Below are 21,261 nucleotides of genomic sequence, written 5' to 3'. Positions count from 1 at the left end.
AACTTTCGTGGACACAGCCTACTTCTTCAGATGACCAGAGTGTTGGGTATCCAGGACCAAAATAAATGGGGGGGGAGGGGGGAAGAGAACGGGAGAAAGAAAAAATGTTATAGTTATCCACAAACCAAACATTACAAAATCCAAATATTCAATCTAATTTACACTTAAAATAAATCCACGCTCTTACCACCCACTAAGGTATTAAAGCATTTTACTGTTTGTAGACTGAGATTAAAGTAATACATCCTTAAAAATCAGTGGTAGGGTTTGTCCCTTCAGTTGTTTTCCCTTTCAGTTGCATCACTGAACTGGATTGTCTACAGAAGACGCCTCTATTAATGAGTGATCTTGCAAGGGAACCATCACTGTCATCTAAACATATTCAACCCCACGCCAAGCCTTCCAGCAGCTCTTCAGTATCAGCTTAATTCCAGAACAGACTCTTTTCAACTTCAACATCCCAAAAGTGGCAAAGAACTAGCAGTCAATGATTGGGTCATTACAGTAACTGAATGGCGAAGAGTTTAATCAGGTAAGAAAGTTGCAATCCTTCTTTAAACACTAACAACATCTTCTGTTTAATACAAATAAGCAATTAAAAATTATTGAAACAATTCAACCTGGATATATTCTTCCTAAACTTCTAACATACTAATATTCAAACTATTCAAATCTTGTTGAGAAAGGAGTAACATTTAGCATAATTTTAAACACATTGTACAAGCTCAACACTTTTTCTACAAACAGTCAATGAAAAAGGAGGACTGATACTGTATTTGCCATAAATGTGTTGAAATATGCATCGATCACAGAATAGTCCTTGATCTGAAGATAGGATTAGTTTTACCCAAGGATAGAACTCTGTAGAGAAAGACCCAATTTACAAAAGTAATTTGAAAGTGGCTTTTTGCAATTTCATGTGCTTGACAAATTACAGGCTGAAGACACTTCTGTTGCAATTTCAATGAAAATATGTCTTGATTTAATTAACAAAACACTGGAACCACACAAAACACTCCAGATATATGATTGAGCCAGCAGAACTGATTTAAAAAATAACTGTCATAGCATGAGCTCATGTGAAGATCCTTGTATGAGGAAGAATGAGCTTAATCCTAGCTGATGAAACTAACATGAGTTTCTTCATTCTCTACCTTTTAACATCAACAATTCAGATTTGTATCCCAAATATATATATTTGCAAAGGGTTTTTTTTCCCCAATAGTTCATTATGTCCGAGTGTTGACAGTTTGTAGAAGCCAGGATATATTGATTTCCCAATTTTATACAATTCTGAACACTGCATTCCTTCTAGCTGGCTCAGCAAGAATGAAACATGTTTGTGCACACTCATATTGCTTTGGTTTAAAAATCTGTACTAAGGTTAGGTATTACAAAAGCAAGTAACTCGGTAAAAGTTACTGAACTATCTAAGGGCAGGGTGAAGATTGGTAAACCTACCCATCAAAATGAGGAACTGTATTTTTACATTTTAATGAACAGAAAGGCAAGCATTTAATTTGGAAAGTATGTACCTCTTTAGGTTTGAAAAATACGCACACAAGTTGAATCACACAATGTCTTTTTCTTAAAAAAACACTGTCTTTGTGCATTTGGGAGAGATGGGAGCCTGTTTCATTGAGCTTTTTCACAAGTTGAGGGGAGGGACTGGGGAGAAAAGAAATCACAATACTGAATTTTACACTTTTTGTACATTTTGGTGTGGAGAGGGATCAGTCCTCATCATATAGAATGCATGAGATAATGGTGAGGAACTGAGCAAAGTTCCTAATAAAATTTCACAATTTGTGTATGGTTTAGCAATAATCCCTATATAAACATTACTTTAACATAGGTTATTTGTCTAAATATTATAGAAATATATTGTGCAAGCCTTCTCAGTGAAGCAAGATATTTTGCTCTAAAACATACTATGGCAGAACTTATTTAAAGTAACTTGACACTTTTAACTCATGTAATATACTAGACCAAAAAAAAGTATTCAATTTTGTTACATAAAAAGAATTACCCAAAAACTCAGTGCCTAAAGGGGGACAAAAGTATCATGATGCGCCAAAGCAATTTCCTGTAAAAGAGGAAATTAAAGACTGTGGAGATGCTGAGTTCTGTATCCTTGATTTTTGCTGAATGGATTTCTTAGTTATTAACTGATGAAAGATAACACACTGACGGTATTAAAAACAAAACCTATATTGATTCAATCCACCCTTCGCTGTGTTTGTGTAGAAGAGGTGTGAAAAGTTTAACCAAGTCTCAAGTCATTTCAATGATTTATTTTACATACTGAAGTCTTTGTGTATCAATTCAAGTATTTGCTTTGGACAGTACCATCATCATTAATAATACAGTAGTAAGTTTCTCCAAAGTAGGAGGGGGAAAATGTTTCCCTTTGCCTACTCACTATCAACAATGGGCTCGAGATGATGAACAGTACACTCTTCTCTGGAGAAATCAGATTTTTCCATTGCCTTTCATTACCCACTCAAAACAAAATTTAAATGACTTGGAAACAGCCATTAGCTATGCACAATTTTCTACTAATTTTCCCATATCACCCACAAAACTAAGTTTGTGTGTCCCTAAATAAGATTTAAACAAACACACCAAATTGGTTTTGAGGTTTATTTTATAATATAATATGTACAATAGTTGTGAAATAACAATGAATATATTGGATCAGTTATGTTAAATACCGCAAGACTTAAAGTCAGACAGCATGGCATGGTATAAACTCACACTCCCTTTTTCATATACAAAGAATGTTTTATTGAGATCATTGTGACTACTATATCCAAGTAGTTTTGTATCTGCTTTTACGTGTCCCAAAGAGTCTGGCATAGAAACAGTTTAAATAGGAGTCTACTGATCAGTTAATATACTATTAGAAAAGATGATAAACATTATTGGTAAAGATAAACTTTGCAAGAAATTAATTGTAAAATTACACCAGGCGCAGAACTGATCATACCTACAAGAAGTAGTGGTTATTTAGAAAACAGTTTTCAAAAAGAGCTCAGCTTGAGTTTATTAATTTGGTCAAATTGACTTGTATGAACAGTCAAGTTTATTCAAATATTGAAAATATGCTATCCTTTTAGTATTCACAAATAATTGCTTATGTATACAGGGTATATATGTGTATGCATGTAAGGGAAGAGATGTTAAATGTAAAAAATATACTGTTCATCCGTTCCTAAATTACACAAAAAAAATCAGTATCTGGACATGAAACTGTGCAAGTCAAAAACGTCCATTTCAAATCTACATTCAAACAGCAACAAATATTTTTGTAAACATTTGAGAAGGAAAACCCCTGTTCATTTACAAAACATTCCTCTTCTGGAAATGGAAATGTCCCTCTTCCATGGAAATGATGTACAGGTTGCCTATGCTGAATCTGATCAAACCTAAGAATCACCAAAGCTTAAAATTATAAAAGTCAAAACTCAGCAGATGCATCATTTCCAAATCATTCACCTTTTAACTATTAGCCATTTCCAGTTCATCACCAAAAAAAGAAATGCACTTTGCTACAAAAATAGTAAGGAATGTTATTGAAAACAAAAGGCTATTGTGGTAGAAGTTACTACAAAAATAAGTAGGTCAGGTTATGTTGTAAAGCTTTAATGCAGGAGCATTACAGTACAGAATTTCTTTCCAAAACCTTAAAGCTTAATCAAACACCAAATTCTAAACATCCACCCCTCAAGTGCTTGAAAAAAGAGCTGCAATAAAGAGTCTCTTCAAGAATTTAACCAGAAGTAATTATGTAGGTGTCAATCTATGGGCACTGTGTGTCTCAGCCATCTGTTGTGAGTTATCTCTTGTTCCATTGGCAGCAGTTACAGGCATAGAGATATTTTGATATGTTGATGCAGAAGGACTCATCACAGTAACACTTTCATCTTCTCTAGTGTCTGAATCTGGGGTTGTCACAGCACTGTTCTCCATCCCTAGGACCTCACAAACTGCTTGAGGCAATTCCTATGAGGAGGAAACATTTATCATTGTATATCTTATTCTACTAAACATATTAAATAGAAGAGAGTTAATTGGAACACATTAACAAACATATTACTCTTAAATTCCTGAAAGCATTTATAAGAATAAAGTCTAATCTGTAGTGAAAATATGTTTAATATTAATATTGCATAAAGATTGATTATTTTCAAGAAAATGTCCAGCTGCTATCTTTGCTGCCTGAAAAAATAAACTGTATTCATGTAATTATTATCTGATTAACAATGTTATTCATCTGTCCTATGAAACCAAATGAAGTCTATGTGCTTTTTGTCCAATAGGCAGTAGTGTTACTCCGACTCCACCCTCAACTTCCCACATATCAAACGTGAACTCACCTGTATATCAGCTAATCTGATCTGAACACATCAAAATAACCTATCCAAGAGCAAAATTCCAGCTTTCTTCACACAGTAATATACTTCTGATACCAAATGTTCAACTCTGACTATAGAGGTATATGAGGCTTTTGTAAAATATCTAATCAAAGGCTGACTACATATTCCCATCACATCTAAAAACTGAACTATTTCAAAAGGAATTATTTCAAGAGCTCTATATTTATTTTATTATGGACAACTATGTATTTTTTACTGTATCAAATACTCATATAACTTTAAAATAACTTTACCTTGCAATTCATCATCTGCACAGAAATTGCTTCCGCTTTACAGAGTATATCTTCCACATCAATTTTCATAGACAGTTCATTGATGTGCTAAAAATATGTTTATAAAAAACAGAAATGGCAAATAGCAGATTAGAAAAAAATACGCTGTTGTGTTAAAATAATATTCTCCTCTGTTGTAAATGCCACATTGAGATTAAGGCTTCAAACTTGAAAAAAAAGCTTAAATCGCTTCACATCCATTGATAAATGGGAACTGAATGTGCTCAGCATCTCAAAGCAACTGGTCAGCATTTATAGGATTCTTAAGATGAGTCCTTATCAATGTTCCTTGCTGTAGTGTAATATACAAACGCATCTCACATCAGGCAATTCCTAATTCCAAGAGCTCAAGAGGTAACACTACATACATTTAGAGAAGATGAAGTAACAATGATTTAGATTTATGCAATTTACTAAGTGGTTCAAAGAGAGTTAAATACTAATATTCTATCTACTAAAGTGAAAATATTGACACTTATTAACCCAAGTGTTTAACCTTTAACAGGTGGGAAATGACTGGTCCATGATTACAATTATTGGGTTACCTTGCCCCTTAAAGAATTCTGGAATGAATTAACTATAACCACTCAGGAGGACACACACTATACATTCATGTCCTTTTTTTCCCAAATGTAAAACCAGAAAAGAATCCATTCGAAGGATTAATTTACACTTAAAATTAAGAACCGTATCAGATACCTTTAGTATTTCATTAAAACCATAATGCTTGTCCATTATTTGCTGCTTTTCAGATTCCAGGATAGCACAACAGATGAGAAGATGAAAATTCTGGCAAGGCAACTCTGTCCACATTACCTGTTAAAGTATTAAAACGGCTTTTGAAATTGGAAATGAAAATTGATGGCTTTCTTCTGAAGACCAAAAAAAGACAATGAAGTACAACTTTATACACTGAGGGTACATCTACACTACAAGGCTATTTCAAAATAAGTTATTCCAGAATAACTCTTAAAGTAACTATTTTGAAATAGAACGTCCACACTACAGGGAAGCCTCAAAATTAGTCCAAGGCAAACTCCCCTAATGTGGATGGGATGCAGTACCTCAATTTGGAAGCACTGGGGAGTAATTACTTTGAATAGCCTTGAGGAGGAGCTATTTCGAAATAGCAGCAATGGAGCATCCACATTACTGCTATTTTGAAATAGTAACTCTGAAATGAAGCCAGTGGAGGTGGAGGGGAAACAGCATTTGGAAAAAAAGACTAAAAAAGGGGTGGGAGGTACAGCCCTGCAGCAGTGCTGCCTTTGAAGTTGGAGAGTGGTGGCCCCTGACCAGGCACCCAGCTCTGAAGAAAGTAGCACCAACAGCAGCAGCATAGAAGGGTGGCAATGCCATGTCATCTGTAGGGCTCTATACCCTAATTTTTTTGTTTTGTTTTATTCTCCCTACCCTTTTCGCTAGCTTTGTACTCTGGAGTGCTGCCCTGCCCTGGTTATGGCCTTGTAGTTATACCAAATTAGTTATTTTAAAAAATTGAAGGTGTAATGGTTGATTGTATATATTGTTTCAGCAAATTTTTCTTAAAGCCACAGTACATATGTTTGCTTTCCTAATTACTACTATTTAAAAAGGTCCATTATTACTTTTCCAAAATTTTGCATGTCCCCTCCATACCTGTCTGAGAGACTCACTGCTTTGTCCTCAAAAAGAAGCAGCTGCTGTACTGAGGGAGAAGTGCCCATCCCCAAGCCAGGCAGCTCTGAGTCCCTGAAGCTCTGAGTCCCTGGCTGGCGGGGCTTATTAAGCAGCTGTGGGGTCATGCTACCACACAGCTTAGTGGGAACCCTAGCCACAGGACTACTTATTGTTTTTCCAGGGAAGTGCATGGCAGTAATGTTACATACCACCAGATGGAAAAGGAAGTGAAAATCACCAACAAAAATTGATCATACACAAATACTATCAAAATGCAGAACCTCAAAAAATTTGAGAACAAGACTTCCCCCAGCACCACCTTATGCCTTTTCAGACACAATCATAGTAGGGGGTTACGTGTGCCCACTGCTATCCCACTGAATATGAAAATCTGTAATAAGTTATAAGACAAAAGTCCCAATTCACCATCATTCAAGTCTTATGTTGTTTGTGTTGCACTAGCTTAAAACTGGTTGAACACACTAACAAAGAAAGCCCTTGCATATTTTTAGCATATATTGCATATACCCCATGACAACAGTCCAACTTGCTAAATCACAATTCTGTCTGAAAATATTGGATTTACTGTAGACAAGTAACCCTTACTTTTACTGTATCTGAAAGAGGATTGACTTAAGAAATTGGGTATTTTTTCTGTTTACATTGTACATTTGACAGCACTCTATTTTTGTATTGGTAGAATGACTTGGGTATAAAATTGGAGTGATGTAGTGGTGAATCAGACCCTAACTTTCTAAAAGAATGGCATTAATCTTCAGATGGAGGAAATGTTGGCATAAACGCCACAATTTGATTAGATGTTAAATGGGTTTTTTGAACATTTTTAAAAGCCAACAAAGCATGTGATTTGTAGTATCACTTCTCCTGGCAATGAAACTGAAAAATAATGTTTGTATTCCATTTTTTAAGATGCACTCAGGAGAACCAGCACATTTTAGTAGGATTCTACAAACACCTTTGATATCTTTATTCATTAGTTGAAAGGGGTAAGAATAGCAAAAAACAATCACTACAGAAAATTAAATTGCACACACACACACACACACACACACACACACACACACACAGTTAAATGGGATTTTATATCCCTAATCTAAATATTTAGTGTATGTGTCTGTGTGTAAAAATGTGAAGTTTAACCAATTAAGGGACTGAAGCACCTCCCCACCCGCCCGGGCTGGATTGGCTCCGCTGCACCAACCCGGACAGAGCATTTTTACAGTGTAAATTTAAAAAGTCTTCTTATAGGTAAGAAAGGCACAATTTATCTACAAAAACTGTACTAGTATGTCCCCACTGTGTCATCACCGGTCTTTTTTTGAAATCAACCACCTTCCAAAGACAAGTGGAATTAAATTTAGATTAAGTATCTAATTGTTTTCTTACCTCCCATAATCGAAGAATATCTTGAAAGCTAAATTCTCTTTTAAATCGGATCAGAAGCCATCGGAAGCAAAAATAAAGGTATCCCGAGTCTTGAGATTCTAACAAAAGAATGACACATTTCTTCCGAATATAAAACAAAGGAAATATGCATTTTATAGGGCTGTTATCCTGCCATTAATTTATTAAAACTAAGTCTCCATTAAACTTAGTGGGAAGTTCTGCTTAAATATCAATTACATGACACAGCAATTTTGCTATTCATGAAAACCAATTAAAATCTGTTAAATGTTTTTAATTTGAATATTTATTGTTCATGTAGGACAACAGCATACATAATGACACATTATAAAGATTTTGCACTCTAGGGCACAAAGAAATACAACAGTAAGTTTCTTTTCTTTCAAAGACATTGTACTATGGCCAAATTACAAGAATAAAGCAGTCCTGAATTAAAAATATAACAGATTTATGTTGGTAAAGTGTTTAAAGGACTTTAGAATGTCTAGGCATATACTACTCTAAAAACAACAAGTTGTTTGAGATGTTATACATACCTAAGTAACTGCAAAACCCACTGTCTAGCAAGCGAAGCAAAGTACTCAGTTGAATTAATTGTGTCTTCATACCCTGCATTTGTTCCTCAAAATTCTCATGCTTGATGGGAAATAAATATTAGCACTCTGTCAGGTATTGATACTGATAAATAGTACACTAGATTAAAAATGGTTATAATTCACAAAAAAACTACAAGTTTACACATAAGTTAGAATAATTGCTCTAATAACAGAAGGTTACTGTTAACTATTTCATACAGTAAGGCTACGTCTACACTGGCCCCTTCTTCGGAAGGGGCATGCTAATTTTGAACTTGGGAATAGGGAAATCCGCAGGGGATTTAAATATCCCCCGCGGGATTTAAATAAACATGGCCGCCGCTTTTTTTCCGGCTTGGGGAAAAGCCGGAAAAAAGCATCTAGACTGGCGCGATCCTCCGGAATAAAGCCCTTTTCCGGAGGATCTCTTATTCTTTGAAGTAGGAATAAGAGATCCTCCGGAAAAGGGCTTTATTCCGGAGGATCGCGCCAGTCTAGACGCTTTTTTCCGGCTTTTCCCCAAGCCGGAAAAACAGCGGCGGCCATGTTTATTTAAATCCCCCGCGGATTTCCCTATTCCCAAGTTCAAAATTAGCATGCCCCTTCCGAAGAAGGGGCCAGTGTAGACGTAGCCTAAGTGTTTAAAAGAACAGAGCCAAGGTCTGGTAAATTTTTGCCCTCAATTGGAAGCTTAAGCAATAAATAAGCTGTCTCTCTGGCTCAGGGATATTTGTACTTAATCTTCCACAGACATACTTACTCTGCAACTTGGATACAAGATTTACAGCGAATAAATTCCTCTGTCTCCAAATAGGAGCTAGAGAGTTTAAGGCAGAAATCATCATTTTAATAATTTTCTATACCCCGTCAGAGGACAATTGAGGGCATTTTATGCTAAACCATTGTGTTCATTTCACAACATTCCATATGCAAAGTTGTTCTTGGAAAAGAGCATTTGCTTAAATGAATAACACTATAATTTGGGGGAAAAAAAGTATATTACCCCTACAAGAGCTCAGGCATACACAAATTCATTTTTCCAGTGTATCATACAGGCAGTATTTCATATATGTTGTAACAGTCATACTTTATGGACTAGACTCACTGTTGTGCCCAATCCAGCAGGACAGAAAAGGACTTTACTCATCTTGTGCACTAATATGGTTCTTTGAGAACCCTAACCCTATGCAAGTTCCACTGTAAAGATGTTTGCATGTCTGCACTTCTAATCATTGAGTTCTGGTAAGTGTCTGTTCGGCTCATCCATGCACTGTGCCACCCTCTCTTATGCTCTGTCATAAGGCTAATCAGTGTTGTGCAGGTGAACCATCCTCAGTTTCTCTTCTAACGCAGAATCAAAGATGAGCACTCCAAAGCAGAGAGGAGGCGAATAGGTAGTGGAGCACCCATAGGAACACACGTCAAAGAATCATAATTACTGAACAAGGCACACTTCTTTTTCCCTTTGAATAGTGTCCCTACAGGTGACTGCTTCCTTCACCAAACTCCCTCCGAGACCCCTCTCTCCCTCCTGCACCCCAATCTCTTACCCCAAGCTCCATTCTGCACCCAACCTCCATTCCAGACCCCACATCCCTCATTAAGATCATGGAAGAGTGCAGCCCTCAACCACTTTCCAAAATCTTGGAGTGGCCTCCCATCAACAATTTAGATATTGGCATAGAAAGTATGCTTATTAAGTTTGCAGATTATACCAAGCTGGGAGGGGTTGCGACTAATCTGCAAGATAGGGTCATAATTCAAAATGATCTGGACAAATTGGAGAAATGGTCTGATGTAAACAGGATGAAGTTTAATAACGACAAATGTAAAGTGCTCCACTTAGGAAGGAACAATCAGTTTCACACATACAGAATGGGAAGCGACTGTCTAAGAAGGAGTACAGCAGAAAGGGATCTAGGGGTTATAGTGGACCACAAGCTGAATATGAGTCAGCAGAGTGATGCTGTTGCAAAGAAAGCAAACATGATTCTGGGATGTATTAACAGGTGAGTTATGAGCAAGATACGAGAAGTCATTATTCCGCTCTACTCTGCGCTGGATAGGCCTCACTTGGAATATTGAGTCCAGTTCTGGGCACCACATTTCAAGAAAGATGTGGAAAAATTGGATAGGGTCCAAAGAAAAGCAAAGAGAATAATTAAAGGTCTAAAAAACATGACCTATGAGGGAAGGCTGAAAGAATTGGGTTTGTTTAGTTTAGAAAAGAGAAGACTGAGAGGGAACATGATAGTCGTTTTCAGGTATCTAAAAGGGTGTCATAAGGAGGAGAAAGAAAACTTGTTCATCTTTGCCTCTGAGGATAGAACAAGCAGCAATGGGCTTAAACTGAAGCAAGGGAGGTTTAGGTTGGACATTAGGAAAAAGTTCTTAACTGTCAAGGTAGTCAAACACTGGAATAAATTGCCCAGAGGTGGAATCCCCGTCTCTGGAGATATTTAAAAGTAGGTTAGATAAATGTCTATCAGGGATGGTCTAGACAATATTTGGTCCTGCCACGGGGGCAGGCGACTGGACACGATGACCTCTCGAGGTCCCTTCCAGTCCTAGTATTCTATGATTCTATGATCAAAAATTATTGCCCACCGCTGCTGTGTTTGTTCATGTCCATTCCATTAGAGGTGACTCCCAAGCAGGACCACTGGAGGTAGGTAGGAGTTCATGGACATGCAGACTGCAACACAACTCTGCTGAACCCAAGTCCATGTGGCCTGCTGGCTAACAGCACTATTACAGACATTCATGATGTATTAAGACCACATAGCAGCCCTGCATATGTCCTGAATTGGGACACGTGCAAGGAAGGCCACCAAGGATGCTTGTGCTCTGGTCAAGTGGACCTTCACAATAGGCAGCAGCAGGACCTGAGCCAGCTTGTAACCGGTACGGATGCAGGAGGTAATGCAGTGCAAGATCCTCTGAGTGGATGCCAGAAGGCCCTGCATTCTTTCCACTGTCACTACAAAGAGCTGAGTCAACCTGTGGAAAGGTGGAGTGTGCTTCAAATACAATGCCTGTGCATACCGAATATCTGAACTATGTAGCTACTTTCCATCACTGGATGAGTGTGGCTCTGGGTTGACATGCAAGGGGGACACCACCTTCAACAGGAAAGCCGGATGGGGTCACAGTTGGATCTCATCCTTGCAGAAGACCATATACAGAGGCTTTGACATGAGAGCTTTTATTTTGGGGAATTTCCTTACTTAGGTAATGGGACAGAAGAAAAGCAACTGTCCACAACAAATGAAACAGGAAGTATGAAGCCATAGGCTCAAATGACAGCATTGTGAGCCTAGTAAGGGTCAAGTTTGAGGACACACTGGAGAACCAGGTCTCTGGCCTCCAGTAAGAGTACTCCAGGCCCCTTTCAAGTTCCTTTCATTGCATGCGAAAATACCGATCAATCTTGAATGTGCAGATGAAAAGCTGATATGGCTGCCAAGAGTATCTTGATGAGGGAAAAGGCAAGGCCTTGTTGCTTTAGATGAAGCAGGTAGCCCAGGATGAACTGCAGCGATGACTGGGTCAGGTAAACATTACATTCTGATGCCCAGCAGAAGAATCATTTCCATTTTGCCACCTAAGTAACTCTAGAAACCTACTGCATCTGACTGTAACAGGTTAGTTCTTCTGTGTTCAGCCACATATCACCCAAACTGTGAGGTGAAAAGGGCGAGGTCCAGGTGCAAGAGCCAAGGTCTTCCAAGAGCAGATCTGGGCATTTGGACAGTGGCCACAGAGTGGCTGCAGCTAAGTCATGAGCATGCTGAACCAGTGCTAGCAAGGCCATGCTGAGGTGATCATGACGACTCATGCATTGTGTCTCGATTTTTGACAGGATTGTGCTCATGAGAGGGATCAGCCAGAATGCATACATCAGATCTCCCATCCCTGAAAGAAGAAAAGCATCCAAAAGGGAATCCTTGATGAGACCTTGAATGAGCAGAACTGGAGACATTTCTTGATCTGTGCCATAGAGAACACGCCCATGGGGGGGGGGGGGTCGCCATATTTGGAAAAACATCAGGGTTACATCAGAGTGGAGCTCTCAGTGATGGGGAGCGCATAAGAAGGCTATCTGCCAGTGCATTTTAGAAGCCGGGAAGATGTACAACGTCCAGGTAAATATCATGTGGGGGACAAAAGTCCTACAAAGCGGATGGCTTCCTGACATACAGCTAATGAGCATACTTCCCCTTATCTGTTTACATCAAGGCTATATTGTCCATCAAGACCTGTACAACTTACTCAGATAACACAAAGACCCGCACAAGCTAGGTGGATGTCCTTGAGCTCTCTGATGTTTATGCATAGTGCATGCTCTTTCAGAGACCAACTTCCCCATGATCACAAAGTCCCAGGATGTGCCCCCAGTCAAGGTCTGAGGCATCCAACAACAGCAAGATCATAGGTCATGGACTTACAAATGGCACTGTCTCAGGCACCCACCTTGGGTTGATCCACCACTTTACAGGTAAGTATGCTCTGTGGGATCATGAGGACCTTGTCCAGGTGGCCAGCACAGATGAAGAGACTGCTTTTTGTGCTGTGTGTAATGGATCACATAAGTGAAAGCTGCCAAATGGCCCAGAAGTCTGAGGCAGACCTGGGCTGTTGTGAATAGGTGTGCCAAGAGGCTGGTGATGAGATGTGACAGTGTTGAACCTGCTGTGTGGCAGGAATGCTTTAGTAGAGTTGAGCACCGCTCAGATAAAGCTAGTCCAAAGGATACAGTTTAACACACATTTTTGTTTATCAACAACTCCAGAGCCCAGCAAGTAGCTTGCAGCATGGCAACATTGCACTGAACCTGGGTTCTAGAGCAGCTTTTGACAAGCTTGGGTCTGCATAGGGGGAGGAAGGGCAGGGGTGTGTTGGAAAAAGTTTTGGGACATTGGCTGCAGGTGGGCTGGTCACGTAGTTGCTTCATCTGCAGTGCCTGCAGCACCTCCAGCATGTTCACTTGGAGCTCCATAACGCTTAGGAGCCACAATGTGCTCTTCTTTAGCTCCCTCCAGCCATTATCCCTCCATTTTATGTTTGGTGTCTGCATGGCAACTCAGGATGTCTCGCAAAAACTCCTCTCTAGTCTTTCGTGGGTGCTTCCATGCCCATCTCAAATACTCTGCAGGAGTTATAACTTCCTGAGACTGGTATTCCAAGGCCAGCCCTATCAAGGACAAAATTACTATGTCACAGAAGGCCCATTGTTCATGCTAGACACAGCGCTTTCCCAACCCTTTCAAAACACTTGCACTGTCCACATACCTAGCACTGCCAGTCCCGAAGTGAGCATACGTAACACACAGGAACCCCACAATGGTGAGTTCACCACTAAGGGCACCGAGGGAAACCCTAACTGCAGTGGGGAAGGGAAAAGGGCCAGAAAAACCTTTGCTGCAGTGGCATGGGTATCCCTTGAGGCCCTGGGCAGGGGAATCCCATGCTACAGAATCCCTTGGTGAAGGACTGTCAGTCTTCAGGGGTTAAATGCCACTTTTGCTCTGCCAGCTAATCTGAAGAGAAGGTTGGCACAGCAGTCTCATGAAGCTTTTGATGAGATTCGTGAGGCAGATTACCAAAACGTAAGACCATAGCAGCATCACACCGAACCAAGCCTTCTTTCTGTAACCCTCTCACTACTCCTGCTTGACTGCTTTTCTAACCATTTACCAGTTGCATCAGCCACAGCCTGGGGGTACTGTAAGTGCCTGGGGGTCTTCTCTTCAGGGTTCAAAACAGCTCCCAACTGTGAGCCTCTATGGATAGTGAGTCCTCCTCTGACTCTGGGTCCCTCTCCTCCTGAGCACACCCAGCCAAAACTTCCTCCTCCTGGCTCAGTTCACTGTCAGATGCTCCCTGAGGTGTCCATGGGGGTCTTCGGAGTGGAAGTGGGGTCGCCTCCAACTATATCATCTAGCTCTTTGTAGTAACTGCAGGTTGTGGGCGCAGCACCAGAGTGGTGATTTGTTTTCCGTGCCTTGTGGTAGGCGTTTTGCAGCTCCTTCATTTTGACCTACACTGTAGTGTGCCCCAGTCATAGTCCCCGTCGGTCATGCACCTAAAGAAGTGCCCACAGATATTGTACTTCTGATGGCTGAAATGCAGCTGGGACTGGACTGCCTCCTCTCCCAAATGCTAATGAGGCCTAGCACCTCAGCATGGCTCCAAGCCAGGGATTTCCTGGTACATAGAGCAGGCATGGCCACATGTCCCTGAGTGAACAGAAAGGGGACTTTCAAATTTCAAAAAGAATGCAAAGACGGGTTTTTGGTCACTTGGTTGATTGGTCGGTTGGTCACCTGAGAAGGGCAGCAGAGTTCAAACAGATGACCAGAAAGGCCAGAACAGACATTGTGAGATGGGTACCGGAGGCCAATCAAGATGCAGTACTACACCATGGTGTCCATACTGGCACCCCACCCAGTGCACTATCCAGAGCACAGCAAATTCTATGCTTCTCACAGAGGTGCTATACCTAGAGTGCACTAACTGTGGAACTAGTCAACACTAAGCCAACACCAGTGTGGACACCACGAAAGTTTCAGCGCTGAAAGCTGATTTATTGCACAGTAACTTGCCAGAGTAGGCTTGGTCCTATAATGGAGCACCCATAGGGACAAAACTCAAAGAAGAATAAGAGCAGCTTCATCTTGGTGCCAATTAGAGTCTATTTTGTCCACCAGCACAATTTAGAGTATCTTTAGGGGTGCAAGCCCTCCCAAAAGGACTATGATCTGGCATATAGGGATCATAGTTGCACTCAGGAAGGAAACAGGGGTCCTCAGAGAAGGCTATGTTGGCTCTTTGTCACCTGAGACCTACTTTTACGCTAGGAGAATTTCCCTGTAGTTGAGAAGAAAAAAATTTCTGGAAGCTTTATGTTCTCAGAACATCAAAAGCTATCAAAGGCTATGTCAAAGACAAAGCATATTTATCATACATATATATACAAACAAAAGAAATAAGAGAAAACTGGAGACTTGATTTTTGTCTGCTACCAAAGTATGTGTGCACACACATTGTAAATACAGAGATAAATTCTGGGTAACACAATATGTTCAGCTTCTTACTGGTCATGTAATGGGACTTGGAAGCTGAAGGGTTATGGTTGTGTTAGTGTACTTTTATCAGTGCATACATGCTGTAAACCTCTGGCAATGATGGGTATTTCATCCTGCTATTTTTAAAAAAAGAGAGAAGATAAGTGCCACCTAATTTACATGGGCATAGTCCATCTATTCTGCACTCGTACATACACCAATATTGAAGTGTTTCTTTCTGCTCTGAAAACATTAAACACCTCTTTCCATTAAAGACAGAGGAAGTAGTGCAACACTTTGAATTGTAGTCATAGGAGATAAAATTGAAAAGTTTTATAACTAAATTCAAATGATAAAAGTTGCATTAACACCACGAAATAAATAAATCTTGTTTTTACCAGTTGATCCATGTAGGATACAAAGCACCAAAAGGCATCAACTTCATTTTCCATCACATACAAGACAGGAGAAAGCAAGTCACTCATTCCTTGAACATACCCTTAAAAAAAAAGAAATAATTAAACTTTATCTTGGACTGTTAACTTACTTACTCAATTATGAATTCTAAGGTAACTGATTTGCCTTCCTTATCTGCCAAGATGCCAAGCTTCAAATGTGTTACTGAACAACAATTGTTTACATAATTATTCAGTGGTACAGCATACTGGTAGATATATTCCAAATAAACTTAACCAAATGGTTTGAAAACTCCATTTTCCTCTGTGTCATAAAAAATACCTACATTTGATTAAAAGTTTGTGTTCTGCAAATCTCAAACCAAGGCCAGTGAACTCCTAGACTGTGGGACAGTGGGCTGAACAGGGGTCAGGGGCCCAGGAGTGGGACTGACCCTGTCACACTATATATCCTTGTGTCTCAATTTTTTTGAAAATGTACACCCTTATTTCTGTTTAACTTTACTAACCTTCATAAAGTAATTCTACACTAAAAGACTTTTAAAATGCAGTAATACTCTGAGAAGTGATCCTTGTTAACTAACCATTTTTTTTTATAAAAAAAAATTCAGAAGAGTCCTACTTACCTAAATCAAAGTCATACATACAATAGGTCATCAAAATGTCATGAAGTAAGATCAGTCCTGGATTATCTTGACCTTCATAGAACTTGTTTGTTCTGTCTGTTCTGTTTACATCTTTTTCTGAGAAAGAGCCCTCAGATATAAAACATTTCCCAAATAATTTTTACTAAGCCTATATCTACAAATGAAAAATGCTCTTCAAAGTTACTAATTCATAAAACACTATTGCAGAGCTTTGAAGTGTTTAATAAATCATCTATACTCCATCAATGTCATTATAAAATGCTTTAAAAGGGTTTTTAAGAGTAAGTACTTAAAAGAAAATTATTCCCATCTGGAATAAGATGATTTATTTACAAGCAGATTTTCAATTTTTTTTAAATTGTTACACACTTGTTACAGAAACCTCATGATTAAATATAAAAACATTTTACTGAAATCAAAGTAACAATGAGGACTACTTTAGATGAGTTAACTGTAAAATGCTACTCATGAATGCATATGATATACAGCATAATCTTAAAACTAAAATGGGAAAAGGCTAATGTACAAACAAGCTTAATCAAAGGGATTTTGTTACACTTGTTATTCCATGGTTTCTTATAGCGAGTATTATGAAATTTTAGTTTGTCTTATTTCTGCAATCATTACTGGGATGAAATTGCCTGCTTGTTCTTAGATACAGATGGAACATTGTGTGTCATTTCAATAAACACAGTTCACACTACTGAATTTGATGACAACTGTACTCAATGTTGCTTTCATAATTTCAGAGCCACTGAACATTGGATGGTACTCCTTTGGAGCAAGTCAGTGCCCTTCTTCACTGGCAACATCTTTAATTAAAGACATGCCCTTCCATTCCAAGAAGTTTTTAAAGAAAGTTACGTGAAAGCTGAGATTTTGGAGCTTGACTCTGCAGCAAATTCTCTGGCCTTGAAATACGCTGAGGCAGTTCTTTTTTTGTATTTAAAAAAAAAAAGTGCCAGTACTCCAGGGGAAAAACTGTTGAGCTCTGACTGAAGGTGCCGGTACTGCGTACTGGGCATTACCGTCACAAAAAACGCACTGTGCTGAGGAATGGTGCTAGTATTCTAAATCTCACCATTAACCTAATCCATATTCCAATACTGCACTCTAAATCTGTAAAAGGAAAATTACCTATAAGACTCTTATAGTCTCTTAATCTTGAATTTCGTTTTTCTTGTTCATCACTAACTGATTTCCACTGAAGTTTCATCCTGAAATACTCGTCCCTGAATAATTAAAAAAAAAAGTCATTTTGAAACTAAACGTAACTTGCTAAGTCATTTTACTTATTACTTGAATATCACAATATCATAAAAATAAAAAAGCAGAGCAAATGGAAGGAGGAAGTCATGATGATAGACTCATTTATATTTATGCAGTAGGCTTTTTAAGAAGGCTCAAATATTGCATTCAATAATATTAAACAATTAGCTTTCTGCAGACTAAGAGGACTTCCATATCACTACAATAAACATATACTTGAAAAAATTCTGAAACTATTTGTAATACAAAAGTATGTCTCTACTCACGTTTTTCTTTTTTGCAAATTAATTCTTTCCTCTCTACTACTATGCCAAGGAAAATAACCCAAAAGGAATTTCCATACTTCTTTTCTCAAAGCATGGCAGAGTCCCTAAGGGAAAGTATGCATATAAAATACATAAGAATCAAAGAATATAAGAGTCTAGCTCTACTGATGAAACAGTGCCACAGCAAGTAATCACTTCTTAAAGCAATAACTGAAAACAAAATTTAAGATGACTTTTCAGGTTATTGAAGGCAAAGAGTGTCCTTCCACAGAGCTTTACAGTACCTGCAATCTCACTTCATTATGGGGTTTCAAAGGTTATGGCTACATTACAAGCTAGAAATGTGATTCCTCAGCTTCTGTACACATACTCACATTCTCAATCACACTAACAAAAGTAGAAATGGCATGTAGCTACTGTAGCACAAGCAGCAGCAACACAGTTGTGTTGAATACATACCCTCCAATTTCAGATGGGTTTGTACTCCAAGCACAGTTCAGGTGGGACTCCACTGTCATTACCCATGCTACTGTGGCCTCACTACTATTCACACTTGCACTAGCTTGATGACTAGGGACCTACCAAATTCACAGTGTGAAAAAGGTGGCATGCACCTACAATCTATAGATTTCATGGGAAAAAAATCAGATATTTCTCCTGTGAAATCTATATATTACAGGTGAACAGTATTGACAGGGCTGGGGATGTCCCATTTGGGGATCCTACTATGCACTGGTCTCCAGCTATTAGTACCAGCAGGTGTCAGGAGGGATGGTACGTCCTTTTCCCCTGCTTGGCTGCTCTTGGAGGGAAGATCAGACCCACCACTGGGGACCTCTGCTCTCTACGGAAAATTCCAAGGCTGGGAAGACAGCATCTACAGAGCTTCCTGTAGCTAAGAGATTCTTGGATATGAGTCTGATCTCCTCTGTACTGGGTGGCAGGAGAGGGACTGCTTGAAGTTTCCCTGTTCTGTTCACTCCCTCTGGGGCATCTGGCGCTGGCCACTGTCAGAAGACAGGATACTAGGATAGATGGACCTTTGGTCTGACCCAGTATGGCCGTTCTTATGTACTGGGAGTTCTTAGCTGCTGGGGAGGGAATGGGACGACCTCCTTCCTTGCATAGCTCTGGCTGTTCTTGGAAGGGGAGTCAGATCCACCTCTGGAACTTCCCTTGGAAGGCAGTACAGAAATGAGGGTAGCAATTCAACCTCCCCCCCCCCATCATTACAAAACAGTGAAATTTCAGATGTATGTATCTGAAACCTTGTAATTGACCATTTTAACACTATGACTGAAATGGATCAAAACGGAACCTAATTTGGTAGGGCCCTAGTGATAAGGAAACATCAATGGGGCAAGGAAAGGGAATCACGCCCCAATTCTGTAGTCCAGACAGCCACAGACCTGGACAGAGAATCCAATTAGCCTTTACCGAGAAAGGCATTTAAAGAACAAATGCAATTTGTTTGACAAATGACTGGAACAAAATCAACAGATTACACAGATGCTGGTGAAAACTACGGAAGCATCAAGCACAACTTGGAAACCGTGAAGGAGGAATCAATAGGTAAGTTACATTTCACCCTATACTACTTTTCCTCACCAAAAATATCATTCTTGAACCTTTGTATAAGCATTAAAAGACAAGATAAATTCTAATAAATATTAACACTTCTGTAACAAGTCCTAATTTTATTTTGTATCTCTAAAATCTGCTCTCTCCTAGACCCAATTACCCAATATTCCAAGGCCTGGTACACTGTTTTTAATATTAAAATACCCTTTGTGTCATAACTATAAATAAAAACAAAACATGGAAATGATCCCACCATACAATTCAAAATATTGGTGTATACTCAACAATCTTTCATAGTTAAGTCTTCCTACCACATTTCTCTCCTATATCAAGGATTACTCCTGCCTGACCATTATCTGCCCTCAAATAGGACGAGTCCTTGTAGCGCCTATGGCAGTGCTTCCCAATTTTATTTGGCCAAGGAACTGTTTTAAACTCAAAAGAATTTTGCGGAACCCCTAATAACAGTCTTATATATGGAACTGAAAAAGTAGAGCACAAATAAGTAAGGATAATAATAAACAAATGCTAAACAAGGTCGTGAGAGCAACATTTAGTTTAACTGCACATTTAAAAACAGAAATCACAAGGTGTACAAAAAAGAAAACTAAAAAACTAATATGCATTAAATATTAATTATTTTTTAAAATCAAAATGTTATTGTAATGGAATTTTCTCGTGGAACCCTTATTTTCATTTCGTGGAACCCTGGGGTTCTGTGGAACACCATTTGGGAAACACTACCCTTTGGGCAAGCATCCACACTGTACCTGTGAGGACAAAACAAACATACTTCTTGAACTGGCAATGCTATTGTTCAATAATCCAATATTAGCCACGACAGTAGCAATATTATTTTACTCCTCACTATTCCTCTCTTCACCATGTTAAAATAGCTGCAGCAGTGCCACAAATATCTGCTGTATCACTTACCACCAAATCAAGTATAATCAGACCCAATAGATGAAAAGCAAATTGAGACGTGTTCAGAAGGAATCTCAAGAATTCACTTCATACACTGTCAGGTGCTTTGGCATTAAAACATGCTAGCCTTCTTAGTACAGGGCTTGTAAACACGCATATGGGCTGCACTGCAATGACAGCCAATCAATAAGCTTGCTACAAAGACACCAAAATGAGAGGGTACAGGGTAGCTAAAACACACAGCATAGGTGGAAGAGATCCTCACTCTTGCTCTACCCTTTAAGACAGGTTTTCAATCTTGATGCATATAAGAAATAATTAAAACTGTATATGTGCAAGAAAATGATGGCCCAAAATACAAAAACGTGGGGATAATGCTGTTACTCAATTTTAAGATGTTGTGCATTTCGGAATTCCTGGCTCAGACAGACGACCTCTCCAGCACACTGTAAAGATTAGAAAGCGAGCAAGAGAGCCTACTGGGCACCTGGAGCAACCCGAAAACAAAAAGCAAGCATCACACACAATAACTGATTAGGAACTGTGCTCCTGCTATAACTCCTGCATAACTTCATTTTTAGTTTGTAGTTATTATTAGATTTGCACCACTGAAGCTGAGTTCACATAATGCAGGATTCCACAAAACATGGATAAATGTAATAGTAATTTTCAGAGTCAGCTTCAACACAGCCCACAACAATCTTGCTAACAGAACAAACCA

At 39.0% G+C, this 21,261-nt stretch overlaps 1 protein-coding gene across 4 annotated transcripts in view; it reads right to left on the bottom strand.

The window, feature by feature from the left end:
* Positions 1-2,629: 2,629 nt before the first annotated feature.
* Positions 2,630-21,261, bottom strand: part of TBC1D15 (TBC1 domain family member 15) — a 74,749-nt gene continuing 56,117 nt past the window's right edge. For all 4 annotated transcript variants that reach the window (XM_006121546.5, XM_006121545.5, XM_014572783.4 and 1 more), the window contains 9 exons: positions 18,036-18,139; positions 17,638-17,732; positions 16,480-16,596; positions 15,836-15,936; positions 8,332-8,431; positions 7,778-7,875; positions 5,411-5,527; positions 4,673-4,759; positions 2,630-4,005 (listed from right to left, as the gene is read on the bottom strand). In XM_006121546.5, the coding sequence (XP_006121608.2) occupies positions 3,787-4,005; positions 4,673-4,759; positions 5,411-5,527; positions 7,778-7,875; positions 8,332-8,431; positions 15,836-15,936; positions 16,480-16,596; positions 17,638-17,732; positions 18,036-18,139 (1,038 nt within the window). In that variant the 3' untranslated portion in view covers positions 2,630-3,786. The remainder of the gene's footprint in view (positions 4,006-4,672; positions 4,760-5,410; positions 5,528-7,777; positions 7,876-8,331; positions 8,432-15,835; positions 15,937-16,479; positions 16,597-17,637; positions 17,733-18,035; positions 18,140-21,261) is intronic.

Source organism: Pelodiscus sinensis, chromosome 1, assembly GCF_052426305.1.
Source record: "Pelodiscus sinensis isolate ZL-2025 chromosome 1, ASM5242630v1, whole genome shotgun sequence".
NCBI lineage: Eukaryota > Metazoa > Chordata > Testudines > Trionychidae > Pelodiscus > Pelodiscus sinensis.
The sequence above is the reverse complement of the archived record's forward strand: the minus strand, read 5'-3'. Positions and strand labels throughout refer to the sequence as shown.